General features: G+C 39.6%; 1 protein-coding gene across 3 annotated transcripts in view; it reads right to left on the bottom strand.

The window, feature by feature from the left end:
• Positions 1 to 665: 665 nt before the first annotated feature.
• DNAH5 (dynein axonemal heavy chain 5) overlaps positions 666 to 27,007 on the bottom strand; it is a 261,478-nt gene continuing 235,136 nt past the window's right edge. For 2 of the 3 annotated variants that reach the window (XM_058564331.1, XM_058564334.1), the window contains 9 exons: positions 26,412 to 26,702; positions 22,696 to 22,915; positions 21,024 to 21,229; positions 20,183 to 20,386; positions 18,158 to 18,373; positions 16,357 to 16,569; positions 11,477 to 11,629; positions 10,825 to 11,056; positions 666 to 2,515 (listed from right to left, as the gene is read on the bottom strand). In XM_058564331.1, coding sequence (XP_058420314.1) covers positions 2,364 to 2,515; positions 10,825 to 11,056; positions 11,477 to 11,629; positions 16,357 to 16,569; positions 18,158 to 18,373; positions 20,183 to 20,386; positions 21,024 to 21,229; positions 22,696 to 22,915; positions 26,412 to 26,702 — 1,887 coding nt within the window. In that variant the 3' untranslated portion in view covers positions 666 to 2,363. The remainder of the gene's footprint in view (positions 2,516 to 10,824; positions 11,057 to 11,476; positions 11,630 to 16,356; positions 16,570 to 18,157; positions 18,374 to 20,182; positions 20,387 to 21,023; positions 21,230 to 22,695; positions 22,916 to 26,411; positions 26,703 to 27,007) is intronic. The other variant, XM_058564333.1, reaches the window with a different exon arrangement.

The raw sequence follows: 27,007 nt of genomic DNA, 5'->3' as shown, positions 1-27,007 counted from the left end.
GGTCATATAAAATAACATACCTAAATAATTGCTTGTTTTCTGTGTCGAGTCCTCTTACGTGAATTCCATGAAATGGGGGACTGCAACAATTTCTTTTCCACCATTATTCCATCAGTGCACCAGAGTGCCTGACACACCAGAAGTACAAAATAAATAATTATTGAAATAAATCAATATTGAGACAGGTGCAAAAGACTACTCTATTACTGCCATGGCACCAAGACCCTCACTGTGGTTTTCTCCATGTCCAAGGCAGTCAGTGACTCTCTCTATCACCCGGAAGAGTCAATGAACTCAATAAAGATTCAATCCCTTGCCCCCTGATTCAGTACAATGCTGCGTCCCCTTCTACTGGGAGCTTCTGCTGGGGGTGGGAGGTGGAGGTGAAGCAGAAAGGGGCTCATCACTGCTTCAGCAACACTCCTCACTGAATTAGTTCCTAAAAATTCCTAGTTGTTTTCATGGTGTCCTTTTCTACTTTGGGTCTCCAAGGCTCACACATATATACCAACGGGGTGTATCTCAAAATTATCTGAATTAGACATTTTTAAGTTATTTGATTTAAAAAATCCAGTTTTGAAAGCTTATTTCTGGATACTCAATGACACTCACCTCCTTGCTAATAAATAGCAATTACAATTCAGACATTCATTAACAACTTTTTATTAATTCACGTCATTTTTACATTTTCACTATTTGTTCTTCAAAATAAAATTATTGTTCTACACACAAATCAGAGAAAATTTGTTTTACACACAAATCCATACAAATTAACTGATATTTTAATAGAGACCAAAAGAAGCTGCTCAAATGAAAACAGTATTGTCCAAGTTGGGTAGAAATCACATGAAACACTCAGGCCTAACTCTCATCATAATTAGCATAAAATGATACTTGTCACAGAGCAGAGCCTAGCAAGAGCGACCCACACCTGTCTCCTTGTAACCCTTCCTTCCTATAAAACCCTTCATCAGCAGAAATATGAAGTTATGCAGATCTAAAGCTAACCAACATTTGTAAACCACAATTCTAATACTGACCAAGTTTTCTAGCCAATAGGTTATAGAGGAAGCAGTTTATTATAATTTATAATCAGAATTTAAAATAAAAACATATGAAAAGTTCCTTAGATAGTATTTTCTTAATTAATAAAAGCCCATGTGAAGTCCCCACACACCATCTAAGATTTTTATCTTTTTCCTATTCTTTTCTTCCAATCATTACATCTTTTCATCAACTGACACTTTTACCATGCTGTCACACCTGCTTTTATTTCCCCATGTTATCTTCTCATCTCTGTCCACACGCAAATACATTTACTGTTATAATCACAATGTACTTACTATTTTTTAACTATGTCTTTCACTATGTGCTTACCGTTTCCATGTTACGAAATTTTCATTGTTGTTTTTCATGGCTGCCTAGTATCTCCTAATTTCCTTAAACATAGACTTATTATTGAACATTTAAGGCATTTCCTTTTTCTCTGCTGTTAAATACATTTTTATACATAATTTTTTCAGCCTTTTAAAGGGTTTCCTTGGTATAGATTTCCAGGAGAGAAAATAAGGGTTAAAGTACGTGAACATTTTTATGGCTTTTTCTTTGCTTAGTTATTTAATTATTTCACAAAAACGTGGGATCAATTTACACTGTTCTAGGAATCTGTGACTGCAGCACTTTTACAAAGACCTCACAACAATTCCCTTTTAGCTTTATTTTTTTTTTATTTTAACAGATATCAGTATTTCATTATTAATTATCAATAGGGTTGAACATTATTCTATACATTTATTCTATAGGTTTACATGAACTGTCTATTCATCTGTTCACATTCTTAACCCATTCTTCTATTTCCATCCATTTTTTAAAAGGTCTTTTTAATTAGCTGCTTGAGCCATGAACATAAATCTCTTAACCTGACCTAAATGCAAAAGGCAATAGAAGCAAAATCAGCACAAACTTGCCATGTCACCTTAGAAAACCGGGCTGTCACCAGAACCTCATTAACAAAAGAATAATCCCTCCAAGGGAAATATTGTCTGCTTAACTTAGTCAGTCTTTAGAGTTGAAGGAAGAAGAATATGTATTACTGTGGATTTGAGGGCCACACTTCATTAGGAAGTTGTACATTTTACTTTTAAATCACCAAGCAACTTTTCAACAAACACAGTGATTCATCATTAACGACAAAACAGGTTAATGTAATTAAGCAACTATCTAAGGAGTACGGAAAACCCATGCAGTTCGTTAATTCACCATCAACCTGATGTACACACTGTCCAGCACTCGTAGAAGAATAAAGGTTATGATCACTTGGATCTTGCATTTTCCAAAGTATTGGGTGGGGGACACGTCCCAGGTTATTTGACATCGCAGAGAAGGGCAACCCCACGGAGCACCCAGTGTTCAGGGGACTGGGCCGTCCTGAGATCCACGGCGGCGATGTAGTTCAAGTCCGTTCGGTCTGGCTTCTTGTAGATAGGGCAGGAATAACACCGAGGATCTCTTTCACCTACAAAAAATTCATAAAAAATAAAAAAACCTTGGTGAATTTCTAATTTAAGCAGCCCAAACAAAGTGCAGAGCCACATTTGTGCATTTTGAAGGTCATTCCAGCGAGAAGTGGGTTTAGTAGAAGGAAGGAAACTCTTCCTGAGGTCAAGCAATCCCCAGATGTGAAGTAGATGCGACTGCAGGTTTCCAGTGGTTGTGACAAGACACCGAGAGGTCCTCAGGTTTACCCCACTGGCCTCTTGTCCCATGTCCTTGACAGTAAATAACCTCTGCCCACATGACATGACCACGAACCTTCCATTGCTTCCTCCATCTCCTCTCCACCTGTCAGTTCCACATTCCCCCTCTACCCTTTCTCCTTTACTTCCCCACCAAATCATGTACACATACCCTCCATATTTTTCCCTTATAGCTTGCCTTTGGCACAAGGCACCTGTCACTTTTAAATCAGACATCCAGCACCAGTGAGCATTATTTCACTATTATTATTATTTCAAAATCCTGTCTTCAACCCCCTGTACCATAGTCCATACCACATTTGAAATCACAGGACAGAGGATGTTCCCCACTCCTACCAGATGTTGTGAGTTCTCCGTGTGTAGAGGAATAAAAATGCCCAGAAGCAGAGAGCCATGGCACAGTTCAGCTCCCTGAGATTCAATCTACCTTCTTGGAGTAGATGAATAGATGGAGTATTCAAAACCACATATGCAACGAAAGACAATCAGTGTATGTCCATCCCTCAAATATCCTCTCTAATGCATTCATTCTAACCCAAGGCTCACTTTCTCTGTAGCCTTGGGAATCCCATGATCAGACAGATCCAGGTCTGTGGGGCCTTACACTTACACAATTTGGGGTGAGGGGTGTCTTTAAGAAAAAGAGTAAAAATTTACAAATGCAAATTTCGGCTTTGGAAGGAGCCTCTGCATTGAGCAAGCCTGAGGTTTAAGCGTCATCAGCTTCTTGTTAAATCCACTCTGCCCGTAGTAGTTTATCTGCACATCTCATAACATCATCTCAAGAAGCAGTATCTTGTTTCCTCTTTTCTACCAGATTCTGAATTATTTCAGGACAAAAGTAGTGTCTGCACCCATCCTTGCCCTCCTCCAGAAGGCCAATATTATAAATGACCCTCACACAACTACTAAGACAAAAACACATTTAACTAAGAGGATAACTTTGCTTCGGTGAGTTAGTGTTAACACACATGGTCACTGAAACACAGAAAGTTTCTAAACGCAATGTTGATATATCAAACTTACTGAATTTATTTCCTGAAGCTAACTTGCTCAATAATTTAGCTTTTTCTAGCAAATTACAAAAGCAAGGCACTATCATAAGTTAAAGTTTCATTTTTTGAACCAATAAAACTTTCATCTTGCTGTACCATGTGTCTTTATACTTCCACTATAAATTTAAGGAATTTTATTGGAAGAAGTTAAACATTTGAATATGATAATATTATACATAAGCCTCAACATAAAATAAAAATTCTAAAGCAGCAATTCTTAAACAGGAATGATTTTACCCCCAGAGCACATTTGCCAATATCTGTCGATATTTTTGCTTATCACAACCGTGGGGTGCTATTGGCATCTAGTGGGTAGAGGCCAGGGATGCTGCTAACATCCTATAAAGCATAGGACAGCCCCTCACAACAAAAAGTTATCTGGACCAAAAATGTCAGTAATACCAAAGTTGAGAAACCCTGTTCTAAAACAAAGTCACAGATATTTTACCATACTTGAAAACTATGTGCTTGCTTAATCCCATGAAATTAATCATTAGAAACAATCTAAATTAACGTTATATACCTAATTTTTAGATCTAGGTGTTATTTTTTTAAATTACTATGAGACTATCATTAGTAATAATAATTAGGCAAATGTACAAAAAATTCTGATTAAGTGAAGGACAGTGAATTAGTGGAGCGCAGCTAATATTAACTATACTAACTGATATATTTAAACTCGTTAATGCTAGGATCTGTAAACATAAAATAAATATATAACTAATTGTTCTTCTTGATGCAAATTTGGCTAACAACCTTTTTATAAATCTTGAAATAAGTGATTGGAGTGTTACATTTGAACCAAATGATAATTATAATAATTACACCTTGGGAAGTATTTGATTACTTGGATTTTAATCCTGAAAGAAAAATAGAATTGGAAAAAAATAGCATTCTTTTCAATAAGCTGGTAAAAAACAATTCTCTGAAACGTTTATCCAGTTTTATTTATTTTTAATTGCTCCAGAACCGAAGGTGCCCACGCCAAGTCACAGCATGAAGCAAACTTTTGTAGCAGGACTAGAAGCCACTGAAAATATAATTTCATAGTGAAAGTGCTGACAGATGCTAAACAACCACATAAACAGATGATTTGAAATCATTACCCCTAGTTAGGCAAATAACTCTGAAGACAAAAAAAAAAACATGCTAGGTAGGTAGAACAAATCAGCTAAGTATGTTTAAAGCCTTAGGGTTCCAGAAGGAGGAGCAGAGAGAAGAGGCTGTATAAATTGCTGAACCAAATGCTTTAGGATCCTAAAGGTTTTAATAAAACATCTTGAGGGAATTTCATTTTCTAACTAACTTCCCTCTCTAGCCTACATTTTTCATCCAACTGCTAATATATCATCACATCATATATTCCTTCCAATATACAAAATAACCAAGTTACATAGAGATTCCCTATATAACCTTTAAATCATTCCTTTATTTAACCTCTCTTTTGTTAATAACATTTAAATTATTACATAGTGCACTGTTATATTTGATATTTCTTTTAATCCTTCAACAAGCATGTGTTACACATATTAGTAACAGTAATGATAATAAAATGATTTATTGTATGCTAACTATGTTATGGACCTTGTCAGTTTGATTCTCTCAACAACCCTATGAGATGGGTACCATTATTAAATCCATTTTCCAGATGAAAAAACTGGCACATAAGGAGGTGAGTGACCCGTCCAAGGTTACAAAGCTGCGGGTGATAAGAACTGAACCTGGCCAGAATGGATCAGGAGCCTGTGCTCTTTCTCAGCAATAGTTTAGGATGTACTGCACGTGTGTGCCTCTACACCTTCGCAGGAAGATGTGAAAATGAACCGCAGCTCACTGAATACCTGACCTCGACTTGTGGCATATTTGAGACTCCTCCAAAGCCACATGACTAATTACTAGGGTGATAAAGCCAGGAGAGCAACCCAAATATCCAGGCTCCTGGCTCACTTTCTTTTACCTGAGAACATGTGCTCCTCCCCCCCCCCCGGGGGGGAGGGGATGACCACCGTTAGCCTGCAGCATGGAGGGAGGGAGGCCACAGGGAACAAGAGCACACATCCACACAGAGCAGATGCTTTTACTGTGTCTACTTCACCATGGACCTGAGAAAAAGAAACTCATGACTTCAAAATGCAAGGGAGGGGCCAGCCGGGTGGCGCAAGCGGTTAAGTGCGCGCACTCCGCTGCGGCGGCCCAGGGTTTGCAGGTTCGGATCCCACGCGCGCACTGACACACCACTTGTTAAGCCATGCTGTGGCGGCGTCCCATATAAAGTAGAGGAAGATGGCCACGGATGTTAGCTCAGGGACAATCTTCCTCAAGGAAAAAAAAAAGGGGAGGAGGATTGGCATCAGATGTTAGCTCAGGGCTAGTCCTCCTCACAAAAAAAAAAAAAATGCAAGGGAGCTGTCCTCATGTTCAATTTAGCCTTTATTTTCAAGCTTCATCCCAGACACCGCAGAGACTCCCTAAATGCACTGTCTTAAGCAGAACACTAACCCCAGGAATTCCCAGAGGTTTGCATTCATCCCACAACAGACAAATGTGATTCTGATACCAGCTGTGGTAGCCAGGAGTTATAGGCAAGTTACATAATGTCTCTAAACCTTCATTTCCCCATCTGCACAATAGGCATGATATATCTTACAGAGTTGTTGTGAAGATGAAATAAGTTAATATATGTGAACGTCTGGCATGTATAATGCCTGGATGCAGTAGAGGCCTGAGATGTGTTAGATTTCTCTTCTCTCTCTCTATAGACACACACACACACACACATACACACACACACACACACACATATGCACATATACACACACACTTACCTTTTCACTAAAACAAATTCCCCAGACTCACGTTTCCCATAACTTGAACAGAGTTCCAGGTTTACACCCTGAAAGTGGATTAAATGCTATGGGGCTCAGGAGTCAGGAGGTCTCCACTTCCCGGTCACTGCATGGGGCTTTTCCTACCCCCAACCCCTCATCTGCAGGGCTGGATCAGGGTGGGTCATGGGATGTTCTCAGAAACACTTTTTCCCTAGCAGGAAATACCCTCATTACTGCAGGGACCCTGAGATCTTTCTCACCCTACTTAGTGACCAGAGGGACATAGAAGTCTTGCTTTGTTCCCCCAAATGTTTTCATCACTGTTTTCCAATCACATCGGCTACAGCACTGAAGTTCATTGAGAAGCATCACTCCGTCTACATAGTAAATCTGTGAGGAAACATATCTTTCCTGTACCTGCCTCTTTTTAACTTCCTTTGAGATCAGAGGAGCTAGGGTTGGTGTGGGTGGCTTTATCCTCTTGGTGAATTTAGTACTTTTTGGGTGACTTCTCACGATGTCCCAACAAGAAGTATGAATAAAATAAACATTTGGGGATACATCACTCAATTTTTAGAGTTAAAATAAATCTTTGGCTTCCTTTTGAAAACAAATAAATCAGTCCTGTACATAAAATTCAATGATGAATTATTTAAACTGAAAATTGCTCTTCACATTAATATAAAAACAACTCATTATAAGAATTCTAATTTTAAAACACTGCACTTTTGGAACGTCCTTGGTCATTCACAACACTACACCTCTTTACCTCAATTAGAGCCCTATTCAGTTCTCAAAATTGAATGAAAATTAGATTTACAGTATGAAAAGAGGGATGAGATGTTAGCTTTTCATCACTACAAAAACACATCTAACAACAAAGCTATTTGGTAAAACACGCTTCAACTAACTTCTACTGAAACCAAAAGGAGCATAAAGAATTAAAGATTTTTTCTCTCTTTTTTTTTAAGTACTTTGAAATTAGAAACTTTTTCCTTTGCTTATTTTATTTCCTCCCTTACCTGCTGCTAATGAGCATCACCGCTGACTAATGCCCAGTAGGGTGAGTACAGTTCATCTACAAAAATCTATTCTTAAATAATAAAGAATTGCTTTATTATAAAATTATTACTTTATTACATCCATGCTGAGATATTCAGTGTCATATTGCACTGGATTTTTACAATTTAGTCACAAGAAATAAAAAAGTAAAACACCTGACTCAATGTGAGACAGATTTTTCTTTCACTTTATAAGGAAAACATTTTTACCTGTTGACTAGATGCAATGATATGATAAAGCAAAATTTCTAAAATATTATTTTTGGCTAAAAGAACATTTGATTATTATTTCTATAAAATAATCACTACTCCAAGATTTCGCACCATCCTAGGAATCAATAAATACAAAGCCCCAGGCGGCATACTTGCCCAAGCCCAGGCAGACACATTCATCCTCTCAGATTCAACTAGGACACACTGAGCAACAACATGAGCCAAGAACTGTGCTGAGCCCCTTCTGTTTCTTTTCTGTGCTCAGCTCTCTCCGTAGGCTCCTCTTCCTTCATACAGCTTCTTTCTGTTCCTCAAACCCAGCATTTCCATTGCTACCTCACGCCTTGGCACAATTGCCTTTGCTCCTGGAGATTAGCAGGGCCACTTTCTGTCACTCAGATCTCAGTTCAATGTTCTCTCTTCAACAAGGCCTTCCTCGAACCCCTAAATTATCTCACTCCCTAGCATACCACGTGTGTGTTTCCTTTATCAAAACAAGAACTATCTGAAATCAGTATGTTCATTTATAGTCGATTGTCATTATTCATGAGACTTATGTATGTCAAGTCTCTATGAACACTGAATTAGCGACTCCCAAACCATTGCTCCGAGGGCAAATACAGGGTTAGGCTCCTGTGAGCCTCTGGTCGCAACATTTTTGTCAACCCATCAATACATAATCTTGGTTTACGTGTGTTTTCTGTTTAAAGACACCTTTTAATATACACTGTTGCTTCATTAACATTGAACTCAAGGCCAACAGCACTGTGCCTCATGCCTGAATGAAGCGTATCTAATACACGTATTTTCTCCATAACGCCCATCATAGCCTTCTTGCGCTTAGGAACACTAGACAGGCTTCAGCACTACACTTGGGGGCCATTTTAAACAGTGAAAAGTACAAAAATGTGAAAAATGTAGCACTAAATAAACCACAAAAAGGACACTTGTTTACAGTGTGAGGGCTGAAATAGGAAGGCAGAGTGTCGCCTTCGTCAACCTCAGCAGGAACGTGTGTGTCGTGTGACTCACATTTTTCACTGCTTCCTGCAGGGTCTGCAAATGACCATGAAAGTGCCACAAGCATTGAGTTGGGGGCTAGAAATAAATTTTAGAGTGTAGGCAAATTCATAAGTACAGAACCCATGAGTAACAATGATCGACTGTATTTGTTTGCTTCTTTTTCAGCTACCCTACCCTCTTTGAGACTGAATTCCATGAGAATGGGGATTCTGCCTGGGCTTTTCCACTGTTGCATCCCCAGCACTAGAGTAGTGCATGGCAGGTGGTCAAGACCAGATAAATGCTCACTGAATGACTGAGTGAACTAATGCTTATCTCCCTCAAGAAAAGTCTAACTCTAGCTCCCCGTCACACTCATTCTCGTCCTCCAAAGCACATCTCAGAAGCCATCTCCTCTAACCTCCAGGCCTAGCTATGTTCTCCTTCAGGCTCCCTGAGCACCCGGCGTGTATCTTTTTTGTAACATGCACCAAATTCTATTTTAATTATCTATTTACTTAACAGTCTTCCTCACTAGAGTGTGCGTCCCTTGTGGGCAGCTGGTTCATAATTATTTCTCTATCCCTTGCACTTAAGGTCCTCGCTGGTATATATTAGGCATCCAGCAAATATTTGCCTAGAAAATAAATACACACAGTTTATAAACTCTCTTCCCTTGACCTGTATTTCTAAATGTGATATTTATCTAAAGGTCCAGGATACTAAAAGCTGTCTTTTAAAGAGAGATTATTTTATCCCTTTTTTAAAGAAAAATCTTCTTTGCTTCTATGGTAAAATCAGCACTTCCTTGGAATCTGCTATCATGGCTACCTCTAGAGTTTATGGCTTATAGGACTCATTTCACTGTGTAAATGTATATCAAATCATCGTGTCATACACCTTTAATATACACAATTTTTATTTAAAAAATAAAATGAAGATAATTTCCTCATGTGCTGAAAGGTGGTTATTGCCGAGGAGATGTTAGCTGAGTGAAACGCAACCAAAGTCTCCAGAAACCATCAAACTAACAGTGAAAAATAGTCTAGGTATTTTTTTTTTTTTTTTTTAGTGAGAAAGATTGTCGCTGAGCTAACACTTGTGCCAATCTTCCTCTATTTTGTATGTGGGTTGCCGCCACAGCATGGCTTGACAAGCAGTGTGTAGGTCCACGCCTAGGATCCGAACCTGCAAATCCTGGGCCGCCAAAGCAGAACACACAAACTTAACCACTACACCACCAGGCCAGCCCTAGTTTAGATGTTTTTAAACTTGTCAAATACAGCTTTGATAATTTTGTCAAAGAATACGTGTGTGCTTCATAGAAGTGTTAGTACATATATAGGCTGAAATATGAATCCAGCAGTTTACCATTAGCCACCAGATTAAGCCAAACATTCCTGAATTCAACCTGGATTTCACAGCCTGGCTTCAATCTCTAATCTGGTAGAGCCACTGCCTCCAGGTGGGCCCTGTGCAGCCCTGCCTGGAAAGCCTTCTTTCTACCTCTTGCACCATCTCATCATACCAACCCTTCCAAGCCCTGTCCAGGCCAACTGCTCCTGAGCCTCAACCCCTGACTCCTTCATCCCACTCTTCCTCACCCTCCTTTCCCACCACTTAGTAACTATTCCAAACACTTGTTTCTTATCTCATCAGCTAACGTTTCATGAGTATCCATATCTGCTTTATTAGAGAGGCAAGAACTATCTAGAACCATTGCCTTCCAATAGCATCAAGAAAGTGCACAGCAGTCAATAAGTCCTCATTAAACACAGGTGTAAATGTCAAGCTAGTTGATAAAATAGTAAAATTTTTATTATATTATAACAAAAATAATGAGATCTGTGTTTATAATGTCATCCAATTTGATAATACCAACCACCCCTGAATGGGCACGACAACTTACTATTGTTCTCTGCATAAATCCTTATGACGGGCATCAACTCAAAGAGCACTTTTGGTTTGGACTCAGTGAGTTTCACGTTCCTCTTGTCCCAGCCAGCACCTTCCAGATATAGGCCGTAGACGTAGACACCCTCTGTGGGAGGGGCAGAAATGTCATCCTTCATCCACTTGGTGACTTCATTGCAAAGCACCATATTGTCCAGAGCCCAGCCTTTATTGGCCCGAGTTATTTCCTACTCAAGTCAAGAATAAAAGCAGAGGATGAAATCAACAATTAGAGGTTTGTCTTAATATGAAGAGCAGAGCAGTGATGACAATGTAGCCCCAAATTACCCTAAGTCAAAGGAAGCAGAATAGCATTTACAGAGTTAAAAAGAGTCTCTCATAGACAATACTCGTGTCCTCATTTAACACTCTACTTTAAAAAGAAATATGATATAAAGTAATATATAAAAATAACAAATAGATATTTTGATTTGAGCTAGCAAGCTGAGAACAAGTTGCTGGATTTATGTTCAGGACAATGTAACTACTGGTGCCAAAAAGAGAGAGTCATTCTCTGTCTTAGTATATCCTTTAAAACTATAATGAAAGAAGAAAACCTTGTAGAGGAAAATTGTAATAACACAACTGGTGCAAATCAGAGCTCTTACCTGTCGCATTGCAGTTAAAAATCCTTGGGGGTTAAAAAAGCCCGTCATCCAGAAGCAGTGGGGTCTGCCATTGAAAACCCAAGAGGTGAACTGGCAGTTTCTTTCTATAAGTTCAGTAAACCAGAAACCCAATGTGCTTGAAACCCAGGATGCCTGAAATGCATACATTAACACAACTAATTAGTTCAGGTTTAGTTCTTTTGTATAACTGGCTATGTTCACAAAAAAAATGATGAAATATCAATTTCACTTTTAGGATGTAAAAGTCCCTACGACATGAATTTCCCTTGGATTCTGACCTTTAAGTTTTCAAATTATTCTTCCTCTGTAATGATATTAAGATATAATAGAATTGGCTAATCATCACATGAATTCTCGATCAATTCAGAGCTCAGTGTGCTGTTCAAGATACCTGATGTCAATAGAATCACCTTCCATGTACGAATACATTCATTACCAATTCTGCTATAAAGCAATTAAAACAACTAATTGAATTAAATTTAACAGGTTTCAACTATTTTTCCTTAGGTTACATTTTCAATAGATATACTATAAAACAAGATTTCTATTTACATAAATATGCTCATGGCCTCATCAACACTTTAAAATACATTCAGTGGATGATAAATCGTAGAAGCCTTTCTTTACTTATCATTTTTAATGAGGCAAACATCAGTTATTTTCTGAAGTTTTTGTCCCTTAGAATGCACTTTTATTTCCTCTGATGAAGGAGCAGAAATGAAAACACAGGTCCTTTGATCATCAACAAATTAATTGTATTCATTGCCTGTAACATTCTGCCTGAATTCACGTGTGGAACTTCTATTATTACAATTGGCACAGATATGCCATTAATGTTAGGAGCAGCCACACTGGTAGATATCTCCAAATCATATTTTATAACATTTTACTGTAATTGCAATATTTTATGTATGAATAAATGTAGCGATCAACCTGGGTAGATACACCACTTGAATTTCAAATATCTTAAGAATTAATTTGCCTATTTTTCAAGAGACACTGAGATTCCAGAAAATGAGTTGTGTAAAATAAAAACCTGTATAAAAAGATCATAACTTAAAAATTAGGTAACTCATTCTATTCTCTCTTTATAGACACCTTAACTAAAGGAGATGTGTTTATACCACATTTGATCTGAGAGCACAGGGAACCATTAACGAGAGGGCGCCTCCTGGCGAGGATCCCTGTCCCAAAGGCTCCCAGGTACGGACAGAGCTGGGTGAGCTGGTTTAGGGGAGAATGAACCTACAATGGCCAGTGACCAAGTAGGTTCTCCTTCTGTCATTGGCAATGAAGAGAGGCAATTCAGGTAAGAAACTCTCCGGCCTTGGCAATGAATTTATTGAAGGTGAGAAGGAGAGGAAGGTGTCTGGTCAAAGCTGATTCTGAGTTTCTAAGCTGTGTGACTAGAAGGATGGATGGTGATGTCACCAAATAAGATGGAGAAGACAATAGGAAGAGTGTTCCCCAGGTACTTGCAGGCTGCCTGTGGGACCCACTGCCTTGGAATCTGCTGAAGTCCTGGGTGAGATATCAGAGGCTCTGCACTAAATAAGCCTCTTCTAAGTGACCATCAGTTCTAACCCCATCATGTCTCACCTTTCCATTTACTTGAGTAACCTCCAAAAGGTCAACCCTCTAGTCACCGAATGGCCCAATCTCATCTCTATATGCTGCCCTCCCTGTACATCTGCCAATCTGACCCAACCCCCAACCTTCCCACCCTCTCAAGTCTTTCCATTGTACCCTCAGGATCTTCAGTGCCATGATCAGCAAACTCCTCTAGATCCTTCACCTCTTCCCTGACCATTCCCCTCAGCTCCTCTCTTAACTGAAATATGCTCCCCCACCCTGACCCAGGAAAGACTGCTTCCTTTGCATCCTTCTCAAAATGTAGGCTACTGTTTACTGTTACTAGTTTCATAGCCCTCAGGACTAGGAGAGGAGTAAGTATCTTTGTTGTTTCTATTATTGTCAGGTCATCATTTCCCACTATTCTCTTCCTTTGAGTCTCATGCCATCTGGACATACAATCCTCATCCCTTCTTGTGTCTATCACCTACTGATCACTTCCTCTTATTTATCAAGGAATTTGGTTCTTGGTTCACTCTTTCACTCCATCCCCAAAATATCATAAGGATGATGATGATGGTGGTGATGGTGATGGTATAAATGCCGGTGGTGGAGGTGATGAAGGTGATGGTGATGGTACTGATAGAGGTGGTGGTGACAGAAGTAGTGATAGTGATGGAGGTGGTGATGATGGTGGTGGTGGTGATGGTGATGGAGGTGGTGATGGTGGTGGTGGTGATGGCGATGGAGGTGGTAGTGATGGAAGCAGTGGTAGTGGTAGAGGTGGTGGTGGTGGAGATGGTGATGGTGGTGGTGGTGGTGGTAGTGGTGGTGTGTGGTTTTAATAATAATAATAGCAAGCACTGACATAACACTGGCATATGCTGGGCACTGTTCTAAGCACTTTACATTCATGAACTCATTTAATCCTCACAAGAACTGTAGGACTTTTGAAGAAATTCAGGCACAGCAAGACAAGTAGCTTATCTGAGGTTGCACAGCTTGGATGTGGCAGAGACATGATTTGAACTCAGGTATTCTGGCTCGAGAGTCCAGCTCATAATTCATACACTGCATTTATTTACTTTCATTAATCATTCTTGGTGACACCAGGATCCATGTGAATGACCCACTGAATACCCTACCTTCTTATCTCATGACCTTTGATCTCTAATGATCTTCATGTCCTTCCATTTCATTCCCCTACCCCCACACTCACACTTGAAATCTTGTCATCATCAAACACTGTCCTGTTGGGCGGAGCACATTTTCTCCACAATTGCATTTTGTTCCAAAGAGAGAGAGCTCCACTTACACAACACTCCAGGCTCCTCTACCCCCTCACTCCCCTCACTCCAAGCAGGTAAAGAAACTTATCTGACTGGGAGGGGGCGTTTGCAGAGACAGTTTGTACTCATCAAATATCCCATGTGCCCCATATACTTCCCAGCCTCCCATGCAGTTGATTTGGGTCCACAGATCTAGTTCTGATCCATGGACTGAATGGAAATGACATTGGTCACTTCCTGACCCAGAAAGTTTAGACCCAGTACCTCATCCATCTCTCTCTTCCCCCGACTGTGATGACTTCAAAGGCCATATGATCCAGGTGGTACAGCCACCACCAGATGGCGAGGCCTCCACCAGGTAGTCCCAGGGTAGCTGTAGAGCTAAGGACTCACCTGACTTATGGAGGAAAACAGAAGTAGGGTGCTGCTGTACCAGCAAACTCCCAAAATATACGTCATTAGCTCAGCTCTGGGGCAGCAGGTGGTTAGGAAAGTCCTCTCAGCAGTGGGAAAGATGGAGATACACATTCGGAAACCTAGCCCCTTTCTCTTTTTTGGGGGGACTGAGATGCCTGCATAGTGCACACACTCTGCTCTGCTCCTGCATGCTCTAGTGTCACAAGAAGTCTCTGCAGGGGAGCCCTGCAAACGCCTGGATTTTGGACTTCCCACCTCCAGATCTGTGAGACAATAAATGCTATTGTTTAAGCCACCGAGTCTGTGGCAGTTTCTTATGCAGCCCCAGGAAATGAACGCATCTTCCAGTGCACTTGCCTGGCGAATGCCCAACATGGGACAACCTCAGTCATCCACCTTTCCCGGCCTGCTCCCAGTCAGCTGAGTCCCGCTGGAGGAAACTGCACAATGGCACAGACCGGGTTCACTTTACATTCGTAACTCCAGATTGCAAGTGGGTGAATCCTGTCACATTTCTCTACCTGCAGCTATCCCAGTTTCCTCCTTCTTCTGAACTTCCAGCTGTGGAGAGCGTATGCATTCATGAAGTAGAGTAGAAGGGAAAATCTTGGGAGCAGAGACATTCGGAGAGAGCTGCGAGGTCAGGACTTGAGTTCCCGTTGTGGGCGCAGGGTCACCCCAGGTGACGGCAGCAGCCAGGTGGAACGGGAGCACACGGCAGATCCAGATTTCTCGCGAAATACGGGATACAAGTACAGCAACACCTCCGACCCTTTTCCCATGTCTTTTCTCCACATAATTAATCTTGGCAATTTCCCATACATCTCCCCACAAGATGTGCTTGCACACACCACACACACACACACACACACACACACACACTTAAACACAGCACAAAGAAAAGAATATACTTTAGATTCCATTCCCTCAAATACACACATTTCCCTACTTACAAAGACATTCAGGTATTTATTTTACTTTTCGAAGTAGGAAATTATTTCTTAAAACCACATCTGTCATTTAGCACAATTACCAACAGGTAATCAGTAAGCATAGTGTTAAATTATCATCTTGTTATCTCGAGGTATAATCACATATCTACAGACAAAGCAAGGAAAAATGTTTCTCTTTGATGTGACTTTTGAGATCTGTGTGTGTGTGAGTGTGTGTGTGTGTGTGTGTGTCTAGGAGCAGTCCCTTCTATGAAACTAACATCCTGGGCTTTGAAGGCCAAGCGCTTGGGTTTAAATTTTGATTCTTGGGCTTCTTGGGTACGTGATTTGTGAAAAGATCTAACCTCTTTCAACCTCAAGTTCCTCATTTGTGAAATGAGGGCAATAAAATGCAAGATTCAAATGAAATAATGCATGTAAATTGCCTACTAGATCCCCTGATATGTGGGAGATGCTAAATAATTTCCTTCCCTACCTACAATCTAAAAATACAAGGCTATAAGGGGATTAGTCCCTAAGCAAAAGAACGCTTTTAAATAAATTATCCTTAGATGCTTTTCTGCTTGCCAATTACAACTATTCACAACAATAAAGTGATTAGGCAGAATAAGAGCAGACTTAAACGTACTTTTTTCCACCGAGCAGGAATTCTGGCGTCAAACATGCAATTCAATGCATCTCGTAGATTTTCACTCATGATGATGGTGCCATCAATAGCAAGTTTCAGTTCGGTCAGGGTGCTTCGGACCAGAGTGAGTACCCTCTGCATTCTGTCTATCTCCTGCCTGAGGAAAATGTTCATCGGCTGGAACGGCCCCATCTTCTTCAGCATCTCTTTGACCTGCCATGGAGATATTCAGCGCATGTTAAAAATTGGACAGTTACTAATGTTTATGCAACTGGTACCCTCGGGCTTCTGAAAAGGCCTGAAATTTTACAATGCCATAAATGGTAAGCTTTTATTTTTTTTACTGCCAGAAAGCAGAGAAGAAATAAAAAAGAAAACATCTGTTAGATGACCAGCCAATTTTTTATCCCATGTGGAAAAGAACAGGCAGCCATTAATTCACAAAAGAATATAAAATGTACAACCACACAGCCTTCCAAATAGCAAATGCACCTACTGGGAAATATTCACTTACTGCCAATCTCAGATTTCCAAACACACACAAACGCACATGTACACATACAAAACCATTCTGCTGGTTGCCTCAAAAAACTAGACTTTGTTTTAAAAGCTTTCTATTTTTTCCATTGGAGCATCCATTCATTCATCTACCCACCCACCCGCCCATTCATTTCCATCTTGCAAGTATTAATTGAGAGTCTTCTATGGATCAGATATTGTGCTAGGGTGAGTTGCTTTGTCCTAAGGCAGCACTGACAAATTCAGCAAAAGTAGAGAGACACTTCTAAACCCCATTATTTATCATATTTATTTAAGTAATTATTATTATATTTTTAGATATTTTTACTGCTTCATAAATATTTCAACCCTTGTTAGACAAGAATGACCTCTTTCCTGATATGATAATGAAAGGTGCTTATGAAAGCTGATAGTAGTATTGATTTTCTCCAAGCAAGTGATCAGAGTTTCTTCCCAGGGAAATAATTCCCTTGGTGACAGGTCCTTGAGTTCAGTCTGTAGTCCTAACAGCCAGAATGGCCTGCTTTGTGGAAAGTAATAGGATGCTAAAGAAAGAAAAGGCTGCAGGTTTCCTTTTGAAAACCAGGTGGAAGAGGGGTAATAGACAAAGAAACGTGGTGGTCCTGTGACAAAAGTATCACACAGTTAGTCCAGGTCATCTCATAAGACTCCATGGAAAAAGTAAGCCACTTACTTTTGCTTTTATCAAAGATTTCAAAATGTTACCATGGTAAATCTTTTCACAATATTTGGTAAAATGTCTAAAAAATTAACTTTCATAATCATACATTTTGCTTAGAAGTTACTCACCTATTAAAAATACAAATCAATTTTCAAAACCTATAAGATGAAGAAGCTGCAAAGAGCTAATGATATAAATATACACTCCCTGAAATTAAGAAGGCCTGAAATTTAAGTTGTGCATTAAATTACACAGCATTTATTTAAATAATCAGGCGCTTTACTCTAAGAATACATTACTTTCCTTTGAACAAATGACAACGTGAAGTACGTCATGGGAAAATTCTAGAAAAGCAATCCTAACCCATCAGTGTAGACACTTGTAATTTATTTATGAATACTAACATTATCATCAGGCTTCTTTATGATTATATTTTGAAATGATTACATTTATAGATTTAAAAACTTCTTTTTCTGGTTCTTCAGGAAGTGAATTTTTTAGATAATTTTTTAATTTCAGAAAAATTATAGTTGCCCTCGTTCCTCAAGCCTCCCAACCAGACACATGCACAGCTGACATTTTGTCAGGGTTTCAACTCACTTCAAATGGACCATAGTCTGGGGGCAGCTTTTCCAGCATATCATTAGCCAGCCGGGCCACCACAGCCTCCCGGGTCTCGTCCCCTCCTGCAGAGCTGTCCTGGGGCTGGATGCCCAGGATGGTGTCCAGCACATCCTTGCCCAGCTTGCTCTGGTAGGTGATGTCAGCATTGGGGTGCAGCCCGAACACCTCGGGGCTGTCATAGGTGGGCAGGCTCTGAAGGACAAGACCCCACGTAAGCACAGACTACTGATGCAAGCAGTTAAATTATACTGTCTTAGGAAATACACACGTTTTTGTTAGGATAAGCATTTACATGATATGTCTTACTTGTGTCAGGCTACAATCTCAATAATTTCTACAGAAAAGGGTCAAAAGTTTCCTTGAAAAAAATTAACATTGAGAAACATTATTCTTTAAGGTCTGTACCTCAAGTAAATTTAATCAGAAATACTGTCATGTTTTATAATATGTGAGATGGAAAGGGACCTGTGGATTGGTATTTTGTTTTGTGCAGATCTAATCTAACTCAAACCAGTTGTTTAAATGTTGTATAACTAATGGTTACTACGATTAAGACACCAGAAAATTACAGTTTTAACAATTATGACCCAAATAAGGCTGCAAGTGGGAATTGTACTCTCCTAGGGAGAAAGACAGAGATTAGGAAAAAAGAAGTATTGAGAGAGCAACAAAATCAGAGACAAAAACAGACAGCAAAAGACAACCAGAAGTAGAAGAAGTAGCCAAAAACTCCTTAAGCTATTTGAAAAAAAGAAAATTTACCTACAATTTGACGTATATTTCTTTGTGTGAATTGTATCCTTAACTTTATTATTGTCTTATTCATATTTTCCCTCCATTCTACTCCCTTATTTGATTCCTTTTTATATAATGTCTTCTTACAAGCTATCTCAACTTCATTGTGAAATTAGGTGTATATAAATAAATACATGGACAGGCATACCTAAATTTATACCTTCATAGGCATTTTTCTACTCAGTGCTAATGATTTAAAGACACATATAGTACAGTTAAGACATATACACTTGTTGATTTGAATGAATAAAAGTGTAGAGGTGGTAATATATGATAAACTCATTACATTTATATATCACAGAACCTCTAAATGTACTGATAAATTTAGCCCTTTGGGGCTGTTGTGCTTTAGTTTGTTGACTCTGAGATAAATCACAGATAGAGGCAAAAGAGATTGCTAAATAATGATCTAATGAATTCAAGGTATAGAGACAGGAAATGTAGTTACCTTGAAACACAAATCAAATTTTTTCCCAAGTTTCCTGTCAAAATCTTATTCCTTCTTAGAGCAGTGCTTCTCACTCGGGGGTGTTTTTGGCGATTTGGTGATGTCTGGAGACATTATTTAGTTGTCACAACTGGGTTGGGGGTGCTTCTGACATCTAGTGAGTAGAGACCAGGGAGGCTGCTAATGATTCTACCAGGACAGCCCCCCACTACAAAGAAGTATCCAGCCCTGAATGTCAATGGTGGCGAAGTTGAGAAACCCGGTCTTAGAGGAAGCTCTTGTACAGAGCGGGTTCCCGAACCTACTCATATGCTGCCCATTAGGCCAGGATTAAGGAACAGATGTCACAGGATAAGGCAAGTGTTTTGAAAAATAGAACAGACTGAGACTAGAGGCTGCCTTTGTCCTATTACCACAGGGAGCTGAAGTCTCATGGGTGAGAGTTCCAGGGGATTTGTGTAGGTTCTCGAGTTCTAAATCTGCCCCATCTATCATCTCCCCAAACAATATTCCTCACTGAGGCATTAAAAGAGAAGAGAGGGAGGGAATTCACACAAAACACACACTCAGAACAAATATAAACATTCTAATCATTAGATGAATATAAACATAGGAAGAAAGCATCTATGGTGGAAGTTTCAATATGTATCACCATTAAAGTTTATTTTAAAAGAAGTACTTGCAGTGTAAATAAATATTGGAAAGGTCAAATGGCTGTGGATATTTGCCCTATGCATAAAATTCTGAAGTTGACAAACCTGAATATAGTGAAGATAGTTATCCACCGTGCTGCATTTTGGAATATTATATCCTTGGTAAAAGCTGAAATTTGGTCCAAACATATTTTCACTGAACCAAACCTTAGCAAACGTGTTCAACAATCTCTTATCGTAGTCATCAGTGACTCTGCCTCCATATTGAATCTCCCCTATCATGTAGCGGATGGTGGTCCAGGAGACGCCCTGGGAAAATTTATAAAATAATATTGTAGAACTGACTACTATCTCATCCTCATTTTCCGTGCCAAGTAACATCTATGTTCATTGTCATCGATGTCATTCATTCATTCATTCATCTATTCATTCTTCATCAGTAATGCGAAAAGTCCAGAAAGGAAATGCAATAGGCAAACACGAACATTACTCAAAGTTCGTGTTCATGATTTGAGGGAAACTCCCTGATGCATTCATACGTTTTCATACTTTAATTTCAAAGGAAAAAATGTTCATTTTTTTAGAATATTGAGGCAGTTCTTTAAAAAGCACACACTTCAAAAGTAATCTAGACTCTTATTTTCATTTTTTAGGATTTTAAAAAACAAGTTTCCCCATTCAGTTTCCCCCCACCTCAACAGACCCTTTTAGGTTGTCTTATATGTAATGTCAACTTGCCTTTGAAAAATAAAAATATAATCAAAATTTGTCCATTTTTTACCTGAACTTAAGAGGCAAGTATGACCCAAGTTGCTATGATTTAAAGATTATGACTTTGCAAGCACAGAAAATCATCACTCTTACAGGATTTACCCCAAAGCTGGGCAGTCATGTTAGATCCAAGCCCACAATCCCCAGTGGCATGAAGCAGTGCACACAACAATACCTTTTTGATATCCATGTCATCCAAGTGGTTTTGGATGAACTGCACAGTGGCATTAAAGTCGGCTTGATTGAATTCATAGGGGATGTTCCACCCCAGGGGACCAAACTTCCGCCTCTCCTGGACCGTGGAGTGCAGGAAAGCCACTGCGTACAGCACGGGCTTCCACTGGGCCACGGTGCTCACATCCAGCAGGTCTTGGCTCACACCTGTCATGGCCAGTTGGGTGAAAAATTGTGTCATCTCTCAAATATCTTTATTTTCTGTTATTTTTATAAGTTATTAATTATTTTTGTAAATTCCTGATATTAAACATCGTTTATCATGAATAATTTTTATCACATTCATATGACAATTATAATTTAACTTTTGGGTGTCTGGAGGGCATTTTTCTCTGAAAGCTGCAAAGAGATTCGGGGAGTGAGGTCTTGCTAATATGGGTCAAGTTCCTGCTGATCTAACAAGATAATGTGGGGATAAAAATAGAGGTGGAAGAGTGATGGCAATAAATAAATACTACTACTACTGCTGATAATAATAATATATAATAAATGGAATAATTATATATATCATAATAATTATTATTATTTGGGGCATGTACTCAGGTTGCAATATGCTTTTATACACTACTAATAATTTAAAATTAATTAATATGGTTTATATAGAAGCCCACTGCAGTCTGACTATATGTCCCAAATAATTATGATTATTATATACGTATATATTATTATATATCTTTTCATTTGGTAATTTTTTTAACTGTCATGATCCTTCCACATCTATTTTATCCCCATATTACCTTGTAGATTGGCAGGAATTTGAGCCTTGTTAGCAACTCTAAAAAAAAATCTCTACAGATTTTTGAGATTGACATGTAACAATTATTATATTCATTATTATTATTAAGTACACTATTTTATTATTAAAGAATAAAATTTTATTAAATAAATAAATTTTATTAAAATGTATTCTAATTGTCCCGGATAGATTTTATTGTCCCTATTTTGCATACAAAAAAATTGAAACTCTGGTTGTTTGAGTGACCAGCCACCAAAAGAACAAAGCATTTGTTCAGGAAGGACCAGAATCAGGATTTCTGACGTCGAGGTCCACGCTCTTTTCATGACCCCGAGTTCCAGACAGGAAGCTATGAAGCAGAGGAAGCAAAGGCAAGGAGAATAACCTCAGTCCCAGGTGTGATTGGAGGGGCATTCTCATCTGGTTCGCGGCTATTGTTTGATTTCTAACTTAGCTAACATTCTGACATATGGCTTCATGAAATGAAAGCAGGCCATAATTTTAAAACAGCCTCTCCTCTTGGAAGAGGCTACTGTCCTACTTTAGGTATGGAGCATGAAGACCATAAATGATGAAATTATCAATTTTAGATGTTAACATGAAAAGGCAGGTGTCTGGCAGAGAACAGCAATATTGGGAAGTAGAGCAATATTGGGAAAATAGGAAAAATATAAGGTGGGAAATCCCAGCTCTGATGCCCTAACATTGCCAGAGTATATTCCACACGGAGCATGCCCAAGGGGTCTATCCCCTCCCATCATGTTAAATAATAGTACTATGTGCTATAATATCTCAGTCAATTCTGTTTTTACAATTTCTTTAAGAAAACAATTTAAGTACAAGAATCCCACAAACTTGGAAGTATTCCTTGACTTACCACCATATGTTCTTTTCAATCCTGCCCGGAGGCCCTGTGGAGGCTCATTGGCAAATTTAATGGACATCTGAAGGAGTGTAATGGGAAACTGCTTATGAACCTCAGTGGTCACCCATAGGCGGAAAGCATTGTGCACAATCTCAGTTTCTATAATTGTATCCATTAGCTCATCCATGAAATCGAGTCCCAGATGACAATTCTGCAGAAGGGCCCATCCTCCCTAAGTCAACAACAGTAAATGGAAATTAGGCTACTTTGTGTTTCACCCAGAGATTTAAATTAGTATGTTCTTTAGAAATTAAGTGAGGAAAATTTAATAGAAAACCACAATAACCACTTTAAATTAACCTAGGCCAAATCTAAGGATAAAATACTGTTTAACTGACATAAGATATATTTTTTTCTTGTTCCATGTATTTGTCCCACAGTATACTAGCATGCCAATTGTAGTAATAATATATGGTAGGAGTTATGAAAATAACCAAAGTCAAACATAAAAAGAGATAAAAATACTTCCAAGTAAAGATGGTTGCTTGAAAAGATCTGTTTAGCTCAGCTCCCTCCCCCAAACTCCATGAAAACTACAGTGAAGGGACTTTTTTAAAGGCATGAACTCTTAAGGATAAAGACAGTGAGGGTGAAAACAATATCAATTACATTTAAAATGGACTCAAGAAAGCAGAATTCGCAACTGGCATTTGGGGAAAGCTGAGACGCAGCCTATTTGTACTACATAACTCCCCAAACACTCAAGAACAGGTGACGAGAGGTCCCTCTGGAAGTGGAGTAAGAAGATAGGCTAACACAAGATTGCAAGTCCAGAACCCTGACATATTCCTGGCTCCCCTAAAGCAAGATGGAAAGCCGATTTTCTTTGGACAGCAAAACAGACAGGGTTTGGAGTAGAGACATCACCATATTAAGGGTATAAGAATCTCACTGAAAACAGGTAAAAGAAAGTTTGGGGCTGGCCCCGTGGTGTAGTGGTTAAGTTCAGTGTGCTCTGCTTCGGCAGCCTGGGTTTATGGGTTCAGATTCCGGGCACGGACCTAACCCACTCATCAGCCATGCTGTGGTGGCAACCGACATAGAAAGCGGAGGAAGACTGGCACAGATGTTAGCTCAGGGCCAATCTCCCTCAAGCGAAAAAAAAAAAAAAAAAAAGAGGAAGATTGGCAACAGATGTTAGCTCAGGGCTAATCTTCTTCTGCAAAAATAAAATAAATAAAAATAAATAAAGTTCACCACATGAATTTTGAGACCTACTCCTCCCTTCTCCCACTGAGTTTCCAGAACACTGGCAGCAGGGCATATATTCTCTAGAATGTGGAAGAACCTTCTCTGGGGAATCTGACCACTCTAAGAACAAGAGCCTTAGAAAATAATAAGCCATATCTTTCCTATAAATTATTCTATAAGAATAAGAAGTTTCCTTGCATAAAGCAACACAAGCAAAATTTTAGGTCACGCATTAATAATTTACTCAATATCTAATCTATAGAATACTTTGCTAAAATCATCTACAATATCCAGATCATAATCTTGAGTTGTTTTCTTGATTCTGTAATTTTGGATCATCTAGATTTGTCTAGTGCAGCCTGAGTTATTTCTCTTTCCAAGAAACAAAGCAAGCACCAGATCAAAAAGCTTAGTAGAGTTACACATAAAACTGATCATTTTGGAATTTCACACATTCCCTTATATTTTCTTCAGAAGTATAGAGCCCTGCTGAATAAACAAACTATCTAATTTTTGTCCTTTGAAAAATTTAATTGATACTGCCCAAAATTCAAAAAAAAAAAGAAATTAAATATAAAACATAACAGCAAAAAGCCTTTAGTTGCTCGCTTGCATCCAGCACACAGGTGAATCCTCATCTAAGTTTCTTAGGTAATAACTTGGATGCTTCAGTCTTCACCCAGGGAATCCCTCAGCCAAGATTATTCTTGGGTACTGCCGCATTCTGTACTAAATGTTCTGTGTTCTTCTTACTGAGTAGATCATCCATTTTGCTACTCTTGGGTAGTTGGTTCATTCTATCGTATTGCCTCAAACCTTTCTTACAAACTTTTAAAAAACCTATTGTCTCTGACAAGTTATAAGCATGCTAGTAATAGGAAAAACATTTTTCATTTTACTTAAAACTAAACCACTAAACAGAAAACATGAATAAACTGAAGGCTAAAAATATCCCATTTAAATTCTAATTTAGTTGCCTGAAACTATAATTATTAGTTATGCAATTATTTATTTTAAATTCAAGTTAAATAAGTGCCCTATTAATGTTAGTGTTTTTGTTCCAAGTACAGTAATAGACAGAGGGAGAAATAGAGGAGAAGAGAGGAGGGCGGGGAGAGGAGGGAGGGGCCAGGATGGAGGCCCATCAAGCCTTCATGTTGAACCAGACCTGGGATTCTTAAAGATAGATGTATTTTTTCATCTCTGGACACAATTCAATCACACCCTTTCTGCCCTTTCCCTCCCAACTGCAAACTAAGTGCATCAGACACAGCATGGCACACGTGAGGGGCCCCTCCCTTTCACCAAAGCTGGGGGGAGGGTATGGCTTGGGATGCAAGTGCCTCAAGGTAAATATGGAGATTCTAGAACCCAGTGGGCTCAGTTCTAGACCGGGGGAAAGGGACCAGGAGGTAGCACAGTGGTAAGGTTCTAGATTTAGAAGCCAGGACCTAAAACTCAGTGATTTCATGGCGGGCTGAGCAGTTGGCAGTTGGGAGAATGAGAAACAGCCAGTTCTATCCTCAGTAAGGGGATTCCCTGGAGAGCACAGAAGGAGTCTTGAAATATGGGGGAGAGCTCAGTCTCAGGGAAGAAGTAAGGTCTGGTCCAGAAAAGTCCAGAAAGGGCCAGAGAGGCATCTAGACCAAGACTGCATTTTCTCCAGTAGGAATGAGAAGCCAAGTGGTTCTGCCACCTTGCTTGGCCAAAGTGTGGAGGAAGAGGGGAGCAAGAGTGCAGGGATCCTCCAGGCAGAGCCAGACAGAAAAGGCTAGACCAAAGTAAATACGTGAGTGCCCTGTCCTGGGGCCCAAGTTCTGGAGTTGAAATGGAGGGCCTTCTGCATTCAATTAACTTGAGTCCATGAAAGTCCCCCAGCTCTGGCCTTGATTGTCCCTAGCAGGGATGCCATGTGGTTTCCAGCACTTAGAGGCTCCCACGCCAGGCCTGAGCATGACATGCTCTGTATGCTGTAGACTTTACAAGCCACAAAGGGCTCCAGGAGCCCCACCCTGGAAGGCGACAGGCCAGGTTTCCTAAAACCTCGGGCACTGTCTCAGGGTAATCACAGATTCCTGGCCTCTGGGCCAGGGGCCAGGCCTGGGGGACTCCAGGGCACAGATTATGCATTCTGGAACCCAAGAAAGGTATGGCATTGTGGATTCTGGAGTGTTGGGGACTCCAAGAGCAGAGCTAAAGTGGCTGGAATATTTGGGGGCAGGGCTGTGAAACCCACAGAGGTTTGGGATCTGGAGTGGGTTTAGCATTACGCGAACTGGTTGGGAAATAAGATGTTCTGGTTGGGTAAGTTTTCCATAGGTCAAAGCTCAGCATAAAAAGTTTTAAATTGTATCTGTTTTTCCACGAAAATTTTCTAGAAGACATCATACTTTTCTCTATTTAGTAAACAGCATGCAGTATGTAAATTTAAACTCTTAATGATTCATAAGCTCTTTCCTGCATTGCTATTCCATAACCCGTAAAAACAACAGCACAACACAAAAGTGGACATTTGGCCTCACATTTGCCATGGTCTGCTGTAAGAGCTTGCGAGCATGCACTTCCTGGCCCTGGCCCATGGACACATAACGGGTTTCTATTTTTAATCTCTTCCCCAAGGCGATGATAGAATCCGTGGGGTCTGAGCCCATAGACAGGAGACAGATGAGTGGCGTCCTCGGATCAGATTCCTCCCACGTCTTTTCCAAGTCCAGGATGACCCCTTCTGCATAGTTCGCTCCCATAGAGTCCGTGATGTACTTGCGGGCCTGCCAAAAACAGTACATGCGTCACCAAAACTAGTTCCAACTCCTTCATGGGTATAACGCAGTGTGCTTTCCAAAATTCAATTTTGCAGATTATCTCAATGATGTCCACAGTAACCCTGCCAGTGAAATAGAGCTGAGAATTCTTGTCTGTTTGAATCCCCATTCTGTAGATGGGGAGGCAGTGTGACTTGCCAAACTCACAATCATACAGTTAGAACCAGAAGCCAAGTTGGCTGACTCCTCATCTGGGATCTATAACAACACAATGGCTGCTTCCTGTTGGACATAAAAAATAAAAACATTAG

Source organism: Diceros bicornis, chromosome 20, assembly GCF_020826845.1.
Source record: "Diceros bicornis minor isolate mBicDic1 chromosome 20, mDicBic1.mat.cur, whole genome shotgun sequence".
NCBI classification, from domain to species: Eukaryota; Metazoa; Chordata; class Mammalia; order Perissodactyla; family Rhinocerotidae; genus Diceros; species Diceros bicornis.
The sequence above is the reverse complement of the archived record's forward strand: the minus strand, read 5'-3'. Positions and strand labels throughout refer to the sequence as shown.